Source organism: Sarcophilus harrisii, chromosome 4, assembly GCF_902635505.1.
Source record: "Sarcophilus harrisii chromosome 4, mSarHar1.11, whole genome shotgun sequence".
Taxonomy (NCBI): Eukaryota; Metazoa; Chordata; class Mammalia; order Dasyuromorphia; family Dasyuridae; genus Sarcophilus; species Sarcophilus harrisii.
The window spans coordinates 385512172-385532574 of NC_045429.1; the positions used below are offsets into that span (position 1 = coordinate 385512172).

A 20403-nucleotide genomic window follows, 5' to 3' on the forward strand; every position below is an offset into this window, starting at 1 on the left:
CAGAAGTAAGCAGAAGAAAGTTGAGAAGGGTGCATGTACAAGGCAGGGCAGTTTGATGCTACTATTTTCAATTTAAGATACACTTTAAAACTGTATATGATATGTTTACAGTTTCACTTACAAGCCTTTTTTGATTTTTGTGTGACTGAAATGTTCATATTTGTTTGGCAGTTAGGTGGTATCTTGGGTAGAGTCCTGGATCTGAAGTGAGGAAGGTCTCAGTTTAAATCTAGCCTTACACTGTGTCACTCTGGACAAGTTATTTTGTTTGTCTCAGTTTCCTCAATTGTTAGTGGATAATAGGTCTACCTCAAAGGGATGATCAAATAAATTAAATTTTATAAATCACTTAGTACAATACCCAGAACATAGGTGTTATATAAGTCCTAGTTTAAATTTATAGTAAAAATTTTGTTTTGAAAGTAATAGAGTTGAGTCATTGGAAGGACAGTGGAGAAGTCCATGATAGAAATGAATAGTCTGTTAACGCATTAACAGTAGGGGGATTTTATAAGAGAAATTATATAAAGGATATCATTAAGATATATATATATAATCGAGAAAATAAATTAATCAGTTCTGTGGAGAGAATAAGGGAACACACCAGTAGGCAGCCCATGTATCTGTTCCATTTATATTCAGTTAATTACAAAAAGTGAAGAGGAATTTCATTAACACATTGTGTAGACCCCTTGGAGAGAATTTATGAGGAGATGTTAATGTTATGAGGATGTATTCATTTAGCTCCACTAGGGGATGTAATGAAGGATGAAATATCCATATCAATTAAATGACAGATCTATTAAAATAACTTTATATGGTTTCTGTACTGCTACACTTAAGGTCAACTTTTTGTTTTTTGTTGGTTTTTTAATTATAATGTAGAAGAGTGTAAATCAAGGAGAATAAATGAGTTAAGATTATATCATAATGGTTTACTGACCACAATTAATTCAGAAAAAAACCTAATAATTCATGATATCAAAGTCATTACAGGAAAAATTATTTAAAATAACATGCAATAATTTTGAATGGTCATTTTTTGGTAGGAAAATGTCCAGTGATCTTCACCACCAAGAAATCTCATATCAAAATTCATCATCTTCCACCTCAATTTTTTTCCCCTCTGATTAGATTGGGTCATTTATTTAGTTTGGTGGTTCAATTAGTAGCAAAATAAAATATTTTAATGTTTCAGATTATCTGTGTCTTAGTTGGTAAGACACTTCAGAAAAACAGTTCCATATAGAAAAAAAAGATGTTTTATCTTTAAAAGGGTAAAGTGATTTTGGAAAGCTTTTTCACAATTTTGCCTCATTTTTTATTTATTAACAAAGAATGTAGCTATTAGACAGAGACTTCTACATGTTTTGTTAATTTAAAAAGCATAGTCAAATAATTGGAATTTGGAAAGTTGTATATATCTGGAAGTTTGACACTCAGATTCAATCCTCTTTAGTGTATATGGTTCAGTAAAATTTTTATTAAGATTTTTGGTTGGTTCCATAGCAATAGCTAATTATGGCACTAATTACATCTTTGCTGAAACTTAGAATTCTCTTATATTAAACAAAGAAGACCAATATAACTTTTTGCTGCTTGAAAAAAGTAAAACCTGGGAAAAACTTTCTTATATTTCAGTTCTCTTAAGAAGAAAAAAAAAAAGGTAAGGAAAAGGATTTAATACATTAGATAGTATAATCTCTTTGCTCCTTTGCCACTGCCACCATTCTGATTTTAGGCTCCTTTTGCCTCACCTGAACAACTATCTGATATCACTTAATCCTGTTTGCCTCAGTTTTCATTATCTGGAAAATGAACTGAAGAAGAAAATGGCAAACTACTTCTGTATCTCTGCCAGGAAAACCCCAAATGAGCTCAAAGAGAATGAGACACAATTGAAAAACAATTGAAAAAGAAATTATTTTAGATGATTATGGTTTAGCATTTTGCTGTAACAATGCTTACATTCTTTTATATTTGGAGGTAGCTAGTTGGCGTAGTGGATAGAGCACCAGTCTGAAGTCAGGAGGACCTGAGTTCAAATGTGGCCTCAGACACTTAACATTTCCTAGCTATGTGACCCTGGGCAAGTCACTTAACCCCAGTTGCCTCAGGGGGGAAAAAAGGTACTTTTATATTTTATTTATTGCATTTTCAAAGGGATTTGTATTTGTAGTTTGAGAACTTTTAAACTTCTTTTGTATAATTCTGACTACATAATAATATTCTATACACCTTTGGGGGAAGTGTTCAATTATTGGAAATTTGTACCACTCTTTTGCAGAATCTGTATTTACCTATAAATCTGGCTTTTTAAGAATGGGCTTTCTTTTCAACTTTTTTTTGTAGTGTCTTAATGCTGTATTATCATGAGTCTCTTAGTTTCTAAATGTATCTGCGTGATTTAGGTTTTTATTTGATATTCATATTTGTTTGAATTTGTGTGCATATTATCCCTGGAAGATATTAATATCCATTAATAGTTTTATAAGCTTAATTTGGTTATAAAATAGTATCAGTTATATTTGATAAGTCCACTTAGTAGCATTTATCATTCTTATGTAAAATTTTTTTATTCAGGAAAGAGTCCTATAAATTTTATATACTACATATAAAAATATGTAGTATGAGAAATTCTGTCTTTATTAACAAAGAAGTCTGATAGCTATTTTTTGGGGGTGCCTATATTGTGTAATATGGTATAGGTTTTTATTTAGATTCTTTTCAAATCCACTGTGGTCTGTTTTTCTAGTCCAAAATATGTGTAAAAAAACACTGTTGTTGTTGTTTTAATCTAGTTTAGTGAAGTTCAGTTATGAATAATCCAAAAAAGAAGTCATTCTATTTTTTTTAATTATTTAGAGACCTACGGACCATTGTACAATTAGATAAAATGATTCCTTTTTGTAATTGAATAAAACATTGGACTATACAGGTTCATCCAAATTAGGCTTATTTGAAGCATCTTTGAAATTACTTCATTCCATATACAATGACAGGGATGATAATATGTACTTCTTCCTATTCTCAAACAATTTTTACTTCTTCCACTAGATATCTATCTTTTGAAAGTTTTTTTTCATTACATGTAGATTGGGATTTATTACAATTTAAAGCATTGTTCTTCAATATTTATACTTCTTTCCATGTAACTAGCTTTTACTGCAAACCAGCTTTCCTCTGATGACTGCCTCCCTGGCTACCCTTTTAATTACTCCTTGCACCTTCATTCATGCTCAGTAGTCAAGGCAGAAGAACTGGGATACTCCTTGTTTCCCATTACTACTTCCAGGTTCTACCCCTTTCTCTATCACTCAATAACTTCTCTTCCTATAAGATTCATGCTATTTATATCACTCTATTAAAATCTTAATAACTATTGTCTACAGCTGCAGAGGTCACTCCTTTTCTTGTTCAATGAATTGGTTATTTGGCCTCTCCCCAACTCCTGCCCTTATTGTAGGGAACTTCAACATACATAATTGATTCTCCTTTAAATTCTTTAACCAACTCAGTTCCTCAGCCTGCTCAGTTCCCATGAGCTCCTTCTCCACATCATTTTAGCCAGATACAAAGCTGGTCATACTGTTGTTCTTGCTATCATCCACAAGTGTACCACCTCCATTCAAGAACTCTGGAATTCCCTTATTCTACCATAATCATTTAGCTTTTCACATCTCCCGCTGCCTTCCTTTTTATAACGCTATCTTTCATCCTGACCATTAACTCCAATCCTGTGACCCTTTGATTCCTTCTCAAGCCATTCTCTGCATTTTCTCCTCTTCATCTTGACTTGTTTAACCATGTCAACTTTACATAATTCTCTCTTGAATTCTGAGCTACTTCATATTAGTCCATCATCTCCTCTTTGGATCACCACCATTTTTACCTTCATGCCTACACATGTGCTTCTGAAAAAAGATGGAGAATATTCCTTAACTATTCAACTGGGTCCATTACAAATTTGCTTGAAGCAAACTTCAATTGGGCTCTCACTGCTTCTAGACAACTCTATTATCTCTCTCTTGAACAAAGTATGTACTTTCCATAGCAGCTCTTCCAAACTTTTTTATTCCTCCTTAAGCCTCCCATGGCTCCCTCTCCCTCTACTGTCTCATCTGAAATTCTTGCCTCATATTGTACAGAAATAAGGCCATTTGCTATGAACTTCCTCTTGTTTTCTTTTTATTTTTTTTCCCCATTCAGGTGCTTTCTGCCACTTTCTTAATTCTTACTGTGGCCAATCAACTCCTCTTCTTGTTTTAGCAATATATATTTGCTTATTACCTCCCTCATTAGATTGTAACCTTGAGAATCGGAACTGTCCTTGCTTCTTTTTTGTGACCCCAACACTTAGTATAGTGACTGACAGCAGGTGATTAATGTTGGTTGATTGATTTGCCATCTTTACCATGCCTAAACTGTGTGCTCTCCTTACTTTTATCTCTTGGAATTCCTGGTTTTCTTCAGGTCAGCCACTTTGAAATCATCACCTCCCTCCAGTTGCTAGTGAATTCCCCCTAAAGTTATCTTTTGTCTAGTGTGTGTATGTATTTGTAGGGTATGTGTGTATATAAGTATATGTGTTTGTATTTATATATACACACAAAAAAAAGAAAAAAGTGTATTTAATGGTTTCTCCCTTGTTAAAAACTCATTGAGGGCTGTGACTATTTTGTTTTCACCTTTGTATCCTTAGTGCTTTCTATATAGTAGGTAGTTAATAAATACTTGCTAATTGATTGGTTGTTCTTAAGTAAAATCAGCCTAAGGTCATTTAAGTATCAAAACAACAGACAAAAGAGGATAAATATCTGTAAAAGTTTTTTTTTGTTTGTTTTTTTACTATTTAATTATGTAGGGATACCCTATTTGGCCCTTTAATATCACAGTTCTATATATCTATACATATATAGATATATAGATATAGATATTTTCAGAAGAAAAAAATGGAACAAACTAGTGGATTTAGACCAAGTATATACAGAGATTTTTGCTAGGAGGTGACACAATTTTGCTAGAGGTGACAAGATATCTGAAGGATAAAGATGGGTATTAGAAAGGGACAGGTTTCTTTGAAGATGGTGAATTAAATGGTTTTATGGGGGCAGTTGTCTTCTCACTATACCAAAAAATACAAGAAAAAGTCCCAAAACACTTTAAAAAAATAGCAATGACAAGTGATATGACATCAAAAGGAATAAGTAATCAGAAAAGAAAAAGAGCAAAATTGACCCAGTGTTATAGACTTTAAAAGGGGAAAAGAATAAAAATGATATATTGAAAAATATTGCAAATTAATATCACTGAAACAGAAGATAGACTTTAGACAGTGGCATGGTAGGGTGGATTAATCAGCATATTTATCTCATCGGATCAAAAGAAGGATAATATAAACAAAAAAATAATAATGAAATGAAACTCTAGTAGGTTAGGATGGAACAAGACCAAGAGAGAAGTTCTTGAGGGATAAAGAGATTGGGTTCAGATTATTTTACTGTAAGTAAATATAATGTAAAGACTAAGTGCTAAATTTTCAAGGAAATAAATGTGCTTGTATGTGTGTCTTACTACCAAATTCATTTTTTAAGAGAGCTGTGGTCCCCTAACTTAAATTTATATGCAAAGATTAATTAATCCGCATCACAAATGTTGGTGTAAACATGTTGAATAAAATCTTTGCCAAAAATCCCCAAATCTGCATATATTAACGATATTTTTGTTATTGCCTCTATTCTTTGTTTTATTAAGCATTATCTTCTTAACCATAGCTCAGAAAAGTAATTCTTTTCTAATTTTTTAAATTGGTATGACCTCTAACATTCATTTTGAGCACATTGTGCTATTCAGAACATCGCAAAAGTCTTAATGCAATCATAAGTTACAAAAGTTTTAAAATTCACTATGGCTTTTGGAATACCCTGTATATCACAATATGTTTTTATGATTGTTTCTAATCTTTAATCAAAAATTCTCCTGCTAGCCATAACTGTGAGAAGTATTTCCTTTTTTCTCTGTTGGTTTTTTATTGTTTTTTTTTTTTTGTTATTGTTTTAAAATTTTGTTTGTTGTTGTTTTTTTAATTACCTTACATTTTTACATTTAGGCAACATATCTGTTTGAGACTTCTGTGACAGAAGTTCTGAAATACTATTCTAAGACTGTTTTGTTTTGTTTTGGTTTGGTTTTTTGCCAAATTCCTTTCCAGATTTCTCAACAGTTCTTATTGAATGAGAAGCCCTCCCTAAGTAGATTATGTTCTTGCATTATCAAAACCTGGGCTACTGAGTCCAGTTGTTTGTAATTCTTGGTTACATAGTTTCTAAAATGTCTATTTACTCATCACTCCTCTTTCTTGCTTGCTTTTTTTGAGATGCTAGTCCTTTTGCTCCAAATGAATTTTAGTATTTTAATCAGAGTAATCTTTTCATTAGTTTCATTTATAAAACTATAATTGTTTAAAATCACCATTTGAAACTTCTCTCTCCATACTTCTCAGTGATCTTGTTAGCTTCCATGCATTCAGTTATCACATCTGTTCTGATGACTCCAAAATTCTGTATGTTTGTTATAAATGTCTTCTGATTTCCATTCCTGTATCTCTGAATACTTGATAGATTTTCCTTCTCTACCTTTCCTATGCCTTCTTTTCCCTTTCTCTTTTTTCCTCTTTCTTTTCCTCTCCTTTTCTCCCTCTTTTCCTCTCTCCCTCCCTTCCTTTCTCACTTTCTTCCTCCCTCTATCTCACTTTCTTCCCCCCTCTCTCTCTCTCTCTCTCTCTTTCTCTCTCTCCCCTACTCTGTTCCTTCCCTTCCCCTCCCTTTCTCTCCCTCTCTCTCCTTTCTAAATCTTCAGTAGCTTTCTATTGTCTCTAGGATAAAATAAAAACTCCTCATCTTGGCATTTAAAGCTCTTCAAAATTTATTTGACTATATCTTTCTAAAAATTTATTCTATATGAGTGCATTCTAAATGAGTACATTTCATATTATGTTTCATTGATTTAGCATTACTTTTCTGCTGAGATATATCTTATAATTCTTAGCTTTTTTTCAAAACTAATTTCAGTGTCACTTCTATGGAAAATATTTCTTCAACTCTCTTAATTGTTAGAGCTTCCTCCTTTCTCAATATATTATACTTCCTTCAGTGCCTGAGGCTCCCTTACCCTGAAACTACCCACTGTGGCCTGCTCACTTAGGATTATTTCTCCACAAGATCTGTCCTCTTCCCATTAATGAGTTTTTCCTGGATCCTTTATTCTGTGGAAGGGTCAAAGTCTGTTTGCCTTCCTTCTCATCTGGGCCATGTTGCTGACTTTCTGAATTTCAAACCTGTGTTTGCATGCCAGGTACCTTCCTCTCCCAACTCCATACCTCCCCCCCCCTTTTATTTTCTGCATCATTTTCTTGCATTAAAATTCTTTGGGAGCAGGGGCTATCTTTTTGCTTATATTTTTATCACTAGTACTTAGCATGGTGCTTAGCACATCATAAGAGCTTAATAAGTACTTATTTAATGCTTTTTGCTATTTATATGTTCTAGTCCCCCGGAGAATATATATTTTCTAAGGTCAAAAACTGATTTATTTTGTTTGTTTTTCTATTTCCTAGCACCTCACTCAGACCTTTCAACATAATAGATGCTCTTTAAATTTAATTAAATAAATAAATTGATTTGCTATGTGTATGAAAGTATTTATTACCAACTCTAAAGAACAAAACCTTTTTTTGATAGACTTTTAGTTTTTAAGAAGTACTAAATGTTTTGTTCTTGACGATATATTAAACCCTAATTTTTAATGACTTCATAGCAAGAATTTGGAGTTAGAATGGATATTATGATACCATCTGGATCTGTTCTTTTCCTTTTGCAAATAAAAGAACTGAGATATGGAGAAGTCAAAGGACTTGTACAAAGATTTCAGCCTGTGTCCTCTTATTCCAAATTCTTTGCTCTTCCTATTTAAAGTGTATTTTTAAATTCATACCTTAAAACATTTTTATAGATGCTATTTTATTTAGAAATGGAATAATAAGCATTTTGTCATGTAATTGTATATGAAATCCCTTTGTCTGATTCCAGCATTCCCTTTAAATAAAGAAATTTTAAAATACTAGTTTGATCTTTATGAATAATTTCATCGTGCTGTTTGTAAAAGGAACATTATCTTTCATTTTAGATTCTGATCATCTAGAACAACAATTAGAAGAAGCTAGTTCTATGAGGCGAGAACTAGATGATGCTTCTAGACAAATCAAAGCTTGTGAGAAACAAATAAAAATGCTAAAGCAAGAAAGAGAAGACCTTAATAAGGTAAAAAAAAAAAAACCCAACATTTTGTTCTCATATCTTTCTAAATCTTCCAACTTTTTTAGATACCATATTTAAATTATTTCACCTCTACTACCCTGCTTTAGTTGCTCCTCATTGCTTACCAAGAAAAGGTTAGGCCTCTAATAGAAATTATAGTATGAATCTATATACTCTGTATTTTAGCCAAGTTGATCTACTTAGTACACAAATCTTTCTCAACATTTCTTAATGTTGATTTTATCTTTGTATCCACCTCATTGTCTTGAAAACTAGCTCACATGCCACAAACACTTAGTAAATGTGTTGGTTTAGAAAAAAATCAAGAGGAATAAAAATAATTTCTTTACAATTTCCTAATCTGAAAATACATTTAAAAGTGTTAAAATTTAATATTCTTTTAATATATTCTTGCTGATTTTAAAAATGCATTACAAATTTAAAGTTTCATATATTATATCCTTCCTTCCTCCCAAAAAAATAGCATGTGTATTTGGAAATTAAGTTTCTAAAATCACCTATTAAACCTATTTATCATTTCAAATAGTATTTTTATTTAAGAAATAAAGAAAATTCCATATTCTCTTTGTAAAATTTCCATGTGTCTTTTTAAAATAATAATTTACATGACAAAGGAGAAGAGTTTTGGAATATAGCAAAAAATATTTAGGAAAATAAGATTTGGGGGGTGGTTTTTGGAAGGAAAAAAAACCTCGTAATTCACCTAAATTCTCCCAAATTCCACTCTAAACAATTTCATATAATCCCTCAATATGAATTCTGTAGCATTATAATCCACAAAAGAATGGGATGAATTTTCCAGCCCAGGACAACTTAAAAGATTGGCAGGAAAAATGTTTTTCATTAGCGTGAGAGTGAAATGCAGTACAAGCAGGCTTATAGGCTTACAGACAAATAAGCAGGAAGTCAGAGGGAGTTGGGAGGCTGAATCAGCAGCTGGAGCACTGACTTCTAGAACTGTCAGCACACAGACACACGAAGGGGTCTGAGAGGTGGTCACATGGAGATTACAGGAGTACCTTTGCCAGCATTGGGTTGTATTGTACATACTGGGATCTGGGTTGCAGTCTCAGTACCAAGAAGATCTCTAGCAAACCAGAACTTGCAGCTTCAGGGGAACAGGAGACTTGGTAATGGTTCCACAGCATTTGTATCTAATGGTAGCCATTTTGGAGGATAGATGAAATGTTTTTTTTTTAAAAGAAAGACAGGAAGAAAGAAATTTATATAGCTTTGCTGTACATTTGAAGGAAATAGCAAATTGTACATGATAGATTTGTAATTTTATGCGTCATCATCTATTTTGTTGTATTATGTTATAGAAGTGCGTGTTTTGTTACATGAATTGACAGTAAAATTTAAAAAGAAAGAAGGTAGGGAGGAAAGGAGGAAAGGAAGGAAGGAAGGAAGGAAAGAAAAAAGCAGAGTGCTTGTGGTTATTCATAGATGAGAGCATAGGCCAGGAGAGTAGGTAAACATTCCTCTCCTTAGATTATCTTTCTTTGGAAGAGCTGAAAACTCACAAACTCCCCTGTTCTGAAAACAGCTGCACAATAAAATCTAACATTTGGGAGTGTCCCCTCCACATCTGGGATCAAAGTCCAACTTTAACATGTAAAATTAAAGGTCAAGAAATAGACTAAAAATGAACAAAAAGCAAAAAAATGATCTAGAAAATTACTGTGGTGAAAGGGAAGATTAAAACAAACTCAGAAGACAACAGTGTAAAAACTGCTACATCTAAAACCTCAAAAAAAAAAGTGATTTCATCTGAGGCTCCCACCCTCCCTCCCAAAAAAATTCCTGGAAGAGCTCAGGAAGAATTTTGTAAATGAAATAAGAGAGATAGAGGAAAACTGGGAAATCGGAATAATCTAAGAAAATCAGGAAAAATTCTTCATCTTGATAAAGGAGGTACAAAAAAATTGTAAAAAATGACACCTTAAAAATCAGAATAGGTTTTTTTTTAAGATGCAAAAAAAGAGAATAATTCCTTACAAAGCAGAATTAGCCAAATAGAAAAGAAGGTACAAAAGTTCACTGAAGAAAGTAATTTCTTAAAAATTAGAATTGGACAAACCAAGACTAATCCTAATGGACTAATCCTAATGCATACTATTATCAGCCTTCAGAGAAAAAAACTGACATTGTTTAAGTACAGACTGAAGCATGTTATTTTTCACTTTTGGTTTTTTTCCTTTTGTCTTTTCACACAAAATAAATAATACAAAATTTTTTTTACACAATTACACACATATAACCCATATCTGAAAGCAAAAGGGGGAGAAGCAGTTTGGCTCTCAAAACTTTAAATTAAAATGATTTTTTAAAATTAGAACTGGTTAAGTGGAAGCTAATGAAACATCAAGAAATAGTAAAACAAAATCAAAAGAATGGAAAAAATGATTATCTCATTGGCAAAACAACTGTCCAGGGAAACAGATCAAGGAGAGATAATTTAAAAGTTTATTAGACTAACAAAAATCATGTTCAGAAGAAAAGTTTAGACCTCATCTTTCAAGAAATTATCAAAGAAAATTGCCCTAGTATTTTAGAACCAGGTGGTAGACTAGAAATTAAAAGAATCTACAAGTCACCACTTGAAAGAAATACCAAAATGAAAACTCTTAGGAATATTGTAGCCAAATTTCAGAGGTCAAAGAGATAATATTGCAAGAAGCCAGAAAGAAACCATTCAGATATCATGGAGCCACAATCAGGATAAAATAAGATTTAGCAGATTCTACGTTAAAGGTAAAGGATCAGAGGACTGAAATATGATATTTTGAAATATTTGCCTAATTACAACCAATAATCACCTACCCAGAAAAACTAAGAATAATCTTTCAAAGGAAAAAATGGATATTTAATGAAATATAAGACTTTTAAGCTTTCCTGATGAAAAGAGCCGAGCTGAATATAATCAAAGCTATATGTCTGATGAAAAAATGTTCTAAATTTCTATTGATTAGAGAAATGCAAATTAAAACAACTGAAATCTCTTTCACACCACACAGACAGATTGGCTAATATGACAGAAGGGGAAATTGGCAAATGTTGGAGAAAATGTGGGAAAATGAAGATGCTAATAATTCACTATTAGTAGAATTATAAATTGATCCAATCATTCCAGAGAACAATTTTGGAATCATACCTAAAGAGAGCTATAAAACCATTCATATTCTTTGACCCAGAAGTACCAGTACTAGGTTGGTATCTCAAGAGGATAAGAAACAAAAAGGAAAAGGGCACGTATATGTACAAAAATGTTTATAGCAACTTTTGTGGTAGCAAAATATTAGAAACTGAGCGATGCCTGTCAATTGAGGAACAGCTGAACAAGTAGTGATATATGAAATGATGAACATAATGCTCTCCAAAAAATCTAGTAAGACTTACATGAACTGATGCAAAGTGAAATGAGCAGAATTAGGAGAATATTGTATACAATAATTCAGTGTTGTACAGGGACCAACTTTGAAGGTCTTAGCTATTCTCAACAGTGATCCAAAACAATTTCAAAGAATTTAAGAGGAAAAATGCTATTCTTTTCCACAGAGAACTAATGAATTCTGAGTGCAGATTGAAGCATACTTTTTCTTTGCTTTATTTTTTTTTGGAGGTTTTTTTGGTGTATCTGTTTTCTTTTACAGTAAGACTAATATTGATGTGTATTTTGCATCACTTTGTATGTATGAGTTGTATTAATGAGAGCAGAAGGGGGAAATAAGAGAGAACGAATTTGGAACCCCAGATGTTTTTTAAATGGTAAAATTGTTTTTGTGTAATTAGAGGAAAAATAAAATATTAATTTTTTAAAAATAGTTTAGATGATTTCATTTATTTTAAAATCTAAATTGTGAACTTGACAGTTTATATAAAAATTATTTCAGCTATATTGACCTAGATCCTTTTTTCCATAAAGACTTTATATAACACTTCTACATTAGTGCAAAAGTAGGTAGTCCCTGAGAGAAACAAAATTTACATTCTTTGAAAGCCTTAATGTCATAATCAGTACTTTAATAAGGAACAAGCTTTTTCTTTTTTTTTCTTTTTTTTCTTTTTTTATTTAATAACCTTTTATTTACAGGTTATATGCATGGGTAACTTTACAGCATTAACAGTTGCCAAACCTCTTGTTCCAATTTTTCACCTCTTATCCCCCCACCCCCTCCCCTAGATGGCAGGATGACCAGTAGATGTTAAATACATTAAAATATAAATTAGATACACAATAAGTATACATGACCAAAACGTTATTTTGCTGTACAAAAAGAATCAGACTCTGAAATATTGTACAATTAGCTTGTGAAGGAAATCAAAAATGCAGGTGGGCATAAATATAGGGATTGGGAATTCAATGTAATGGTTTTAGTCATCTCCCAGAGTTCTTTCTCTGGGCGTAGCTGGTTCAGTTCATTACTGCTCCATTGGAAATGATTTGGTTGATCTCGTTGCTGAGGATGGCCAGGTCCATCAGAACTGGTTATCATATAGTGTTGTTGTTGAAGTATATAATGATCTCCTGGTCCTGCTCATTTCACTCAGCATCAGTTCGTGTAAGTCTCTCCAGGCCTTTCTGAAATCATCCTGTTGGTCATTTCTTACAGAACAATAATAAGGAACAAGCTTTTTCTAATTAATATACTTTGCATGACATAGTTTGCTTTCTTGTTTCTTATTTTTTAAAAAATATTTAAGTTAGGCTTAATATACGCAGTCAGAAAGAGGGCTATGGGACTGAATGTGGATCACAACACGGTATTTTCATCTTTTTTTGTTGTTTTCTTGTTTTATATGCTTGCTTTTTTTCTTTTTTTTCCCTTTTTGATCTGATTTTTCTTGTGCAGCATGATAAATGTGGAAATATGTTTAGAAAAATTGCACATGTTTAACCTATACTGAATTACTTGCTGTCTAGGGGAAGGACCTAAGAGGAAGGGAGGGAGAGAAATTTGGAGCATAGAGTTTTGCAAAGTGAAATGCTGAAAACTGTCCCTGTATGTATTTTGAAAATAAAAAGCTATTATTAAAAAAAATAAAAGTTATGCTTGATTTCAACTAAATTACAAAATATTAGGATATCTTTTTAACAAAACTGTATAACTTGCATATTAGAATATAATGCTAGCTGGAAGCTAGCTCCTAGAATATGATAGCTGTTATGAATAAAATTTGTCTAGGACAGAAACAGTTTAAATTAAAACTTTAAAATATCCATTGGTTGTTATTCTGAGATATTAATAAATTTATTAGTGTTTAGTTTATCAGTTTTTAAATTGCTTTTTAATATTTAAGAGATTTATAGAAATTGTGTGCTTAGTATTTACAGATTATATACATAAAAGATTGACTTCATAGATATAAAAATATATGGCTCCTTATGAATGTAGGCATATATATACTCAGACATTAGTATTGTGCTTAGGCCAAATTTTTCTAAAAAGAGTGAAACTTTTTTAAAAAATCATTTAAAATACTTTTAAAAATGTCCATTTTAGTCTTTAAAAAATCCTTAAGGGGGAGGTATTATTATTAGCCTCATTTTACAGAAGAGAAAAATGATGCAAACAGAAGTTAAGTGACTTACCCAGAGTCACTGCTAGTGCATTTCTGAGACCATATTTGAACAAAGATATTCTTAAGTCAGTATCAGATACTTTATCCATTGTGCCACATAGCCGCCTCTAGTGGCCATTACTCTCTTTATAGTTAGGATATGTGGTGTGTGGGGACAAAGTCTTGTACATGTACTAAGCCAAATTCAGTTACCGTGGAAAGTATCCTGATATTTTTCTTTACACAGTGACTTTTCTTCCAGATTTTCCATGTTAGTGATATTAATAGTTCTCTTCCTGTTAGTCTTGTGATCATCATAATATGTGATGATTTAATGTGTAATCATATCATATCATTGATAGGTATCAATATAATGTCTGGGCTAGCTCTCTGGAGGGCCTCAGGATCAATTAGGATCAGGATCAGTCAAAGTCCTTGGTCTTTAGGAGAAGTGAGGGAAGCAGGCAAGCTGCCACGTGGTTTGCCAAAGATGGATCTTGGATTCTGGAGCCTTAAGTCTTCCCTGCTGAGCGAACTGCAGCAGAGAGACCCTGATTCTCTCCCTGAGCCCTCAATCCTTCTCCACCCATCACCTCACCACCACACATTCAGCAAGCACCAATGGTGTGGAGAGCCATCACATCACCATCTCATCTAGATATATGTATATAGAACCATTATCTCACAAAAAATAGATAATTAGCCTTCAGTGCTCTGCTGTCTCAGATTCAAGTACACCTTTTCAGAGTTTCAGCCCTGTACAGATAACAGAAAGGTGATGTTAAAAAAAAATACTTGAACCACAAAGAATCTCGCTTTTTGTATAGTTTTTTTAATCAAAATTATGAAACTAATTGTGAAACCTCTCAAAACCATCTTCCCTGGTTTGTTTTTTAATCTCTTTCAATTTTTTACATCTCTTTAATCTCTTTCAAATTATAACATAAAAACATATTTCCAAAAGATTAAATAATTTGTATATTATTTGCATATTAAATTTACCTCAAGAACGAAGAATATAAAACAGTCTAGTTAAATACTCTCTTTAGTTTCATTAAATAATTCATCTGTTTCATTGTTTCCTCGCATTTGCAACCGTGTCTCCTTCTGATTCCAGTGATGGCCACATTGAAGGCCACATTTGTCTGTTAATCTTCTGAATTGAGAACTTGTTTTCTTTTTACAAAACTGTAGGAACTAATTGAGTCTAGTGAGAGATTAAAATCTCAAACCAAAGAACTGAAAGATGCACACAGCCAGCGGAAACTGGCCATGCAAGAGTTTTCAGAGATGAATGAACGGCTTACAGACTTGCACTCCCAGAAGCAGAAACTTGCTCGCCAAGTTCGAGATAAGGAAGAAGAGATGGAACTGGTAATGCAAAAAGTTGAAAGCTTAAGGCAAGAACTGCGCAAAACAGAAAGAGCCAAAAAAGAGGTTAGTACTTGGGCAAATTCTGGAGTGGTCTTGGACTATCAATGGAAGCTCCTTTCTCAAATAATTTGAAGGTAAACACTTCCATCTCACTGAATTTTTTCACATATGAAAAATCATTACTATCCTAGGCATAAACTTCTTTGAGTCCATCATAGTTATTTAGTGAAAATTTGGATATTTGAGTTTTCTTTCTAATAAACATTAACCACATTTCAAGGAAAACATTTTAATTTCAGGATTGCGAAAATAAAACTTTCTTTTGGTTTGTTATTTTTTTAAGCTGGAAGTCCATGTAGAATCCGCAGTAGCAGAGGCATCTAAGGACAGGAAACTTCGAGAACGGAGTGAACAGTATTCTAAACAGCTGGAAAATGAATTGGAAGGATTAAAGGTCCGTGTGTGTGTGTGTTTTGTTTTTTTTTTTGAACTTAATTATCTTGTTTCCCTTTAGACCTAGTCAGGTGCTACCTTATTACCACATTGGATGTGGAAGGAGAAGTAAAGTGCTCCTAATTCTTCATTATGAAAAAATAAGAAAAGTTTGGAGGTTCTTGTTGCTACTACTATTATAAAAACGTATGCATGTTCATTTCTCTTATAATAAACTTGATTTTCACATAAATCTCATGACATTTAATTGTCTGTTGACATTACACAAATATATTCCTTTGAATGCAGAATTGAGTTGGTCCAGTTTCATTGTTCTGTTGGTTAAAGATCTTTTATTTTTGTAGCAAAAGCAGGTTGGTCGTTCACCAGGTATAAGCAGCATAGAACATCAGCAAGAAATAACCAAACTAAAGACTGACTTGGAAAAGAAAAGTATCTTTTATGAAGAGGAATTGTCCAAAAGAAATGTAATTCATGCAAATGAAATTAAAAATTTAAAGAAAGAACTGCGTGATGCAGAAGGCCAGCAGCTTGCCCTCAAGAAGGAGATTATGATTTTAAAAGACAAATTAGAAAAGACTAGGAGAGAGAGGTAAGGATATCACTGTATCTTGCAGAGACATTTCTTGCAATTTATGATATTTAAAAGTATTTTAAACATTCTGTCCTTGAAGGAGTAGTATATGTGTAATTTACCTGTAAGTCATTTATTACAATGTGATAGGAGAATCTATAAAAACAAATTTTGTGTGCCAGGCAAAGTTACTAGTCACAAAAAAAGAGACATAGGCTTTTACATCTGGAGGGGGGAAAAGAAGAAAATTGCACATTAAATAATGAAATTACAGATTTTCATAGTTTGAAGAGAACTCAAGAGACCTTATAATCCTAGTCTATATATCAGTCCTTTCTAAAAACAAAAAAAAGTACTCAGTGTGTGGTGACCCAGACTTCAGTTAAAGAATTCTGGCAAGGGATGGGGACTTGGCGGGAGGGCCATGCTTTCTGAAATTGCCTATTCTGCATTTGACTAGCTCTAGTTGTTTGATCATTCATCAGGTAACAAAAGTAGGTTTTATTTAGCTATAGCATGGATATTAGTAGATATTAATCCTAACACACAAATGAAGTTATATCTTTCTCAAATAAACTGTCATTTACCTATCCAGTCTCTACTGCTCCGCCCTCTATCCTCTACCCCCTGTCTTATACTGGTGAGGTTTTTTTTTTTTTTAACTATAGTGTAAAAACTTTATATTTATCCATATTTACATTATAACCTGTACACATCTTTTTGGATCCTGACTCTTATTCAACACAGTAACTTATACTTCAGTTTTAGTTTAGCTGCAAATTTTATACATACACCATTTATTCCTTTATCTTAGTGCAACACTTCAAGAGCCTATTCAGGGTTTTATAGGCAATGATACTGGAATGGTTTGCCATCTCCTTCTTCAGCTTATTTTACAGATGAGGAAACGGAGGCAGACAGGGCCAAGTGATACAGCTAGTGACTGAGGCCATATTTGAATTCAAGCCTTCTTGACTACAGGCCTGGCATTCTCCCCATTGTGCACCTAAGCTGCCCCCCAAGAAGTTAAATAGCACAGAGTTAAAAACAGATCCCTAAATAACATCATGGAAAGAGTGCAGGATCAAGAGTCAGATAGTCCTGACTTCTAACCCAGCCTCAGATACTTATTAGCTGTATGATCCTGGGCAAATTACTTACCCCAGTTTGCCTCAGTTTCCTCATCTGTAAAATGAGCTGGAGAAGGAAACTGCAAACCTTCAGTATCTTTGCCAAGAAAACCCCAAATGGGGTCACACAAAAGCAGTCAGGACTGAAAACTCCTGAATAACAATAACAAAAAAACAGATCCCTGAGTCATTCCACTAGAGAGCTCATGTGAAATGAAATATATAACTTTTCATAAGTACTCATGGTGCTGACTATTCATAAAATTTCAAGTCCTACCAATCAGGCTTTTATCTACTCTGGTTAATCCATACCACTCCATCTGATCCACAAAAGTAGCACTAACTATTGTTTGTCATACAGTTTAATAAAATCCAGATAAATTATGTCTATAGCATTCCGTTGCAACTTGTAAAACAAGAAACAAGGGAAGTCTGACATAATCATTTTTGAAAGTCATGTATGACTTTTTAGTAATTTGCAAACTATCACTTTAATAATATATTCAAGAATTTTGACATTCAGTAATCAGTTAAGTGTACTGTCTTACACTATGAAGATGATTTTCTTTCCCTTTTTGAAAATTGGAGTAACATTTGCCCTTCAAGTAATTTTGTAACTTTTCTGTTTTCATTGTTCTGCTAGAAATCAGAGACAGGCTCCGAAATCATTGAACATATCTGACCTGGTCCTTGTGATTTGAACTCGTTGAGAACAGCAAAATTCCCTCTTGTTTCTCTCTCAGTTTATTATCCTTTCCAATTTAAATCTTATTTCCCTTAGCAAAGAAAATAAATGAAATAAAAGTTCTGACTTCTCTTCATTATATCTTTCAAATTACTACATTTATACCCCTTCTTTGATCGTCTTCTTTTTCCCAATATAGCTTTAAAAAAATTGGGTATGTCTGTGTTGGGGGGGAATTATCCTTGGTATTCCTTGTAGGCATTTGCTCATTCTGAACTTTGCCTCTAGCTGAGTCATATATCCATTATCAAATTGTGCTGGACAAGACTTTTCATCTATACTGACAAGACAATTTGTCAAAATTGGTTTTCCTTTCACCATTTATAAAATCCACTTTTGAAAAAGAAATTCTTTCTGCATTTTTTTTTCAGCAAAAACAATTACATTTGACTGTTTAAGGCAGTTATATTCTCCTGATCTGAAATAAAATTTTTATTGAAAATATTTGCAAGGACCAGGAGATCATTATATACTTCAACAACAATACTGATGACCAGTTCTGATGGACCTGGCCATCCTCAGCAACAAGATCAACCAAATCATTTCCAATGGAGCAGTAATGAACTGAACCAGCTACGCCCATAGAAAGAACTCTGAGAGATGACTAAAAACCATTACATTGAATTCCCAATCCCTATATTTATGCCCACCTGCATTTTTGATTTCCTCCACAAGCTAATTGTACAATATTTCAGAGTCTGATTCTTTTTGTACAGCAAAATAACGTTTTGGTCATGTATACTTATTGTGTATTTAATTTATATTTTAATATATTTAACATCTACTGGTCATCCTGCCATCTAGGGGAGGGGGTGGGGGGGTAAAGAGGTGAAAAATTGGAACAAGAGGTTTGGCAATTGTTAATGCTATAAAGTTACCCATACATATAACCTGTAAATAAAAGGCTATTAAATAAAATAAAAAAAAACAATATAAAAAAAGAAAATATTTGCAAGTCATTTTAGAAGACAACATACTGAAAAAAATTAGTCATTATATGCAAAATTTAAATAGGCAAGTATTTTTAAAAGAGTGTATAAAAAAGATTTTCACATTTAAGTTTAAGAGGAAAAATTAATCCATGCCACTTATATTAATAACTTTGTTTTTATAAAAAGCAATTAATTTTTTAGTGGTCCAAATAGATGTTCTATAATTCATCCCTCCAAATTATTTTTAATGCATTTATGAAGATTAGAAAAATACTCTCTACATAGTAATAGGGGGAGGAAGGAAATTATCTCTTGTTAACTAAATTATCATTTTAGGCAGGTAAGGGTTCAAAGGAGAATACTAAATGTGGAGTCAGGAAAACTTGAATTCATATTCAGTCCTAGGCACTTCCTTAGCTATGTGACACCAGATATGCCACTAAAAAGCCATCTATCTCATTTTTCTCATCTTTAAAATAGAGAGGTACATATCTCTGCCTCTTGACCTTCCAGAATTCCTTTAAACTCCAACTAAAATATTGTCTATTATAGAAATCTTCCCTAATCTCTCTTAATTCTGATGTCTTCTTTCTGTTAATAATTTCCTATTCATCCTATATATTGCTTGCTTTTTTTATTCTTTTGCATGTTGTTTCCCTTTTCAGATTGAGATTGCTGCTTAGAGCAAGGACTGTAATTTGTTTCCTTTTGCTTTCCTAATGCTTAGCACAGTGTGTAACACAGAGTAGGCACTTATTAAATGTTTATTATTTTATGTCTATGAAATTGTTAAAAAGAAAGTCAATTGTTGGCAAAGATATGAAAAAACAGGCATAGTCTTTCATCCTTTGTGAAAAAATGTAAATTTATAGAATATTTTTGGAGAGTACACAATGCTCTCTCACAGCTACCGATATATTCATTCCTTTTAACTCAGTGATTCCACTGTTGGGAATGTAGTCTGAAAAAGTTATTTTTTAAAATAACTATTCAAAAGTTATAGTAACAGTAATATTTTGAAATGCAAAACAACACAAATAGTCTAAGGTTTAACAATAGAATGGTTAAATATATTGTACTATATTAATACACTATTATTAATATTATTAATATTCAAACTATTATGGTAAATTCAAATTGATAAACATGAGATATCTAAAGCAGTTCAAAAAAACTTTCATGAAATAATGAAAAACAAAATACACAGAACAAGAACAATGTAACAGATGCCTTCTAACTATGATCAGATAAGAAGAAAAATGAATGAGAACAAAATAGACTAATAATATATGGAGCT

The 20403-nt window shown here is 32.5% G+C and overlaps 1 protein-coding gene across 12 annotated transcripts in view; it reads left to right on the forward strand.

Annotated features, from left to right (window-relative positions):
• The window catches only part of CDC42BPA (CDC42 binding protein kinase alpha), a 347959-nt gene that overhangs the window by 222914 nt on the left and 104642 nt on the right, over positions 1-20403 (forward strand). For all 12 annotated transcript variants that reach the window (XM_031967004.1, XM_031967009.1, XM_031967005.1 and 9 more), the window contains 4 exons: positions 8185-8318; positions 15093-15335; positions 15616-15726; positions 16070-16317. In XM_031967004.1, the coding sequence (XP_031822864.1) occupies positions 8185-8318; positions 15093-15335; positions 15616-15726; positions 16070-16317 (736 nt within the window). The remainder of the gene's footprint in view (positions 1-8184; positions 8319-15092; positions 15336-15615; positions 15727-16069; positions 16318-20403) is intronic.